Source organism: Aplysia californica, unplaced genomic scaffold (genome assembly GCF_000002075.1).
Source record: "Aplysia californica isolate F4 #8 unplaced genomic scaffold, AplCal3.0 scaffold00953, whole genome shotgun sequence".
NCBI lineage: Eukaryota > Metazoa > Mollusca > Gastropoda > Aplysiida > Aplysiidae > Aplysia > Aplysia californica.
In genome coordinates, this window is record NW_004798223.1 from 84,941 (window position 1) to 87,817 (window position 2,877).

The 2,877-nt window shown below is 38.2% G+C and overlaps 1 protein-coding gene across 1 annotated transcript in view; it reads left to right on the plus strand.

Annotated features, from left to right (window-relative positions):
- Nucleotides 1-2,170, plus strand: part of LOC101850762 (transforming growth factor-beta-induced protein ig-h3) — a gene marked incomplete in the record, with an annotated part of 8,034 nt that extends 5,864 nt beyond the window's left edge. The window contains 2 exon segments of the mRNA XM_013089446.2: nucleotides 305-418; nucleotides 1,546-2,170. Coding sequence (XP_012944900.1) covers nucleotides 305-418; nucleotides 1,546-1,670 — 239 coding nt within the window.
- Nucleotides 2,171-2,877: the final 707 nt, after the last annotated feature.

Here is a 2,877-nt window from a genome sequence, read left to right on the forward strand (position 1 = left end):
GTGTGTGTGTGTGTGTGTGTGTGTGCGTGTGTGTGTGTGGTTGTGTGTGTGTGTGTGTGTGTGTGTGTTCGGGGAGGGGGAGGATGCAAGCGGTCGCAAGTGCGTGTTTCTACATATTAATATAACGTGTGTACTTTCTGTGTACTTAAATGTTTCAGTAGTGTTCGAAGGGTAAATAGCTTATTACATACTCTTCGGTAAAGATTTTGTTTATCAATTTGAGTATTTCAGTAGAGCCATTTATTGATGGTATCCCCCGACTGCCTGGTAGCTTACTTGACTATTTCATTGATTGCGTTTCCAGAGTTCTTGCTTTACCATCTACTGGAGAGCGTGGTCTACTCGGCTGGAGCAAGGCCGGGGATCTACACGACAAAGGACAAAGGGGAGAAACTCACTGTTACCATGATGGCTAATGGTTAGAGTTATGTCCCTTCCGTTGCAAACGCATGTATAGACAAAGATTGTTTACTACTTTGGAATAATTAAAACTCTCACGAGTGCCATAGTTTTGTTGGGGTTTTACGGCGCTATGCATACTATGTAGTGTAATTTTCGGAATTTTCTTGACCTACTAAGTACATCTGCGGTGGCAGCTCTCAGAAGGGCCCCTAGTCTGATCGCTTTGGGGTCATGAGGGAAGATGCTTTCAACTGCTTATAAATTTGTTAGTTTCAATTATATTATATTTCTTTTTTTGGGATTATTGTTTATAACAGGGCTCATTGTGACCTCTTTGTTGCTATGCAGACGCATATATCATAATACTCGTTTGTTTTCTCAAAGACTGGTTCTCTGACGTTTTTTGACTGTTTAAATAGGGGACGTTTAAGAGATGTAATGATAGCGACTTATGCTGTTGTTGTTTTTTAAAGGAAAATCATATCATGGCTTCGCTGAAAATCTCTCTTGAGGGAATATCTAATTTCATGTTGTCTGTACACCCGTAGACGGATACGTCTCAGTAATGAAGGGGTTAACTAATTAAAAATATATTTATTTTACCATATTATCTTATTGAAATGATCTGTCTCACGTACTGTATCGTATTTTATTTTGACCCTTTTTTCTTTTCCTGAATATATTGTTTTATCTAATGTTATCACGTAACATCATTTAATTCTATCTTTATCTTATCTCACTTTACTGTATCTTTACTGTTCATTGATTCAGATATTCAATCGTATCTATCTGCCCGTAACTTAATCTAATCTATCTTTTTTAAATCTAATCTAACCTTACCAATATCTTTACTTACCTATATCCTGCCTCTTCGTACTTCACAGTACTATGTTCGGTCCTGTCACCAGACACCCCCTCCCCTCCCCCCCCCCCCCAGACAGTGGTTGATTGGCAGGTGCTCTGATGTGGTTAACTCCTTCTTTCCCATCAAACACATTGCCATAATCTCTCCCCTTTCTATTCTTCGTAATTAGGGCTTACTCACTAGTAACACTTCTACACTTCGGCTCTCGTATGACCTACTTGTGTTGCAAGTGCTGCAAAACTCTTACTAAAACTAATCTGAAATTAAAACTCCCCCAGGAACTGTCATGATCAACCAAGCCCACGTCGTCCTCGGCGATCTGTCCGCTACAAACGGAGTGGTTCACATCGTGGATAGTGTGCTGGTGCCTGAGCCCTACGCCACTGCCCTCATCATGGGATAGATCACTGGACCTGGTCACTAGTCACTGGACACTGGTTACTGGACGCACAGCTGCTGTCAACTTTGAACTTGAAGTTGGTTGTTTTTTTTGGTCGGGTTGCAGTGCTTTTGAACCTTGAACAGTTCTCAACCTTTACAGATAGCATTGCTTTTGAATTTTGAACAGCTTTAAATCTTTCGAGATGAAGTGGGTTTTTTTTCATTTTGAAATTCTTTTAACTCTTTCGTGCTTTTGAACCTAGAACGTTGACCGTGACCTTTTGTTCTACGTGTAGGTATCTGTACAAGTGTGTTATTGATATACACGTATATGTTTATTATTATCAAAGTGCATTAGGTTCTTTTTTACAATAGACAAAATTGCCGACTCCAAGCTTTAAAATGTTTCTCCTAAGCTACTAAACACAATTATATTAGCGATATGCCGCTATGAATTGTTAAAGGTATCAACCCACATACTATATGACAACGCATTAATAAACACTCTTGTCCAGCCTTAAAGTTTTGTCCTAGTCCCATCTTGCAGTAAATATTTCATGTGTTTTAAAACTGATTTGATCTACCTGTTTGTCCAATCTAGGTCTGGTCTGTTCTCTTTCTTTTTAACTCATTTAGAAAGCATAATCAGGTCATTTGACAATGCCTGAAGACCACTGCTTTTGGAAAACTTTTAAGATCAAACATTGATAACTTAGTTGATCCTCCAAAGTGTTCAATGTTCGTCTTTATCTGAAAATTAAAAGGACAGTAAATAACACGTCTACTATGAAATATGAAAATTCATGTTTCTGATTTGTGTATGGTGGTTCTAAATGTGCCACAACATTTCCAAGGGTCAGCTGATCGGACTTCATAATATTACCATGCTCTCGCAACGTTCATAATGAATTAACCCAATGTGGTTGACCTGTTTTTATGAATACTAACCATGCTGAAGCTGCTCAGCTGCTGAATTTATAAGAAGTTTTTGTTTTCCCTTTTGAGCTTTTTTTTCATTTTTCCTTTTTAGACTGATTTTAGCCGTCATTTACTGCTCGCATTCCTTTCAATCTTTTTACGAACCCAATATGTGTAGAAGATATAGATAAAGTAAATTACTACAAGGCTAAAAAAATAGATCATTCTCTTCAACTCAATGCCATCAATGGCGTTTTCTAGCACGATCATGGGTTCATTTAGACCAAAGGACTTCGTTAATATTCGTTGAT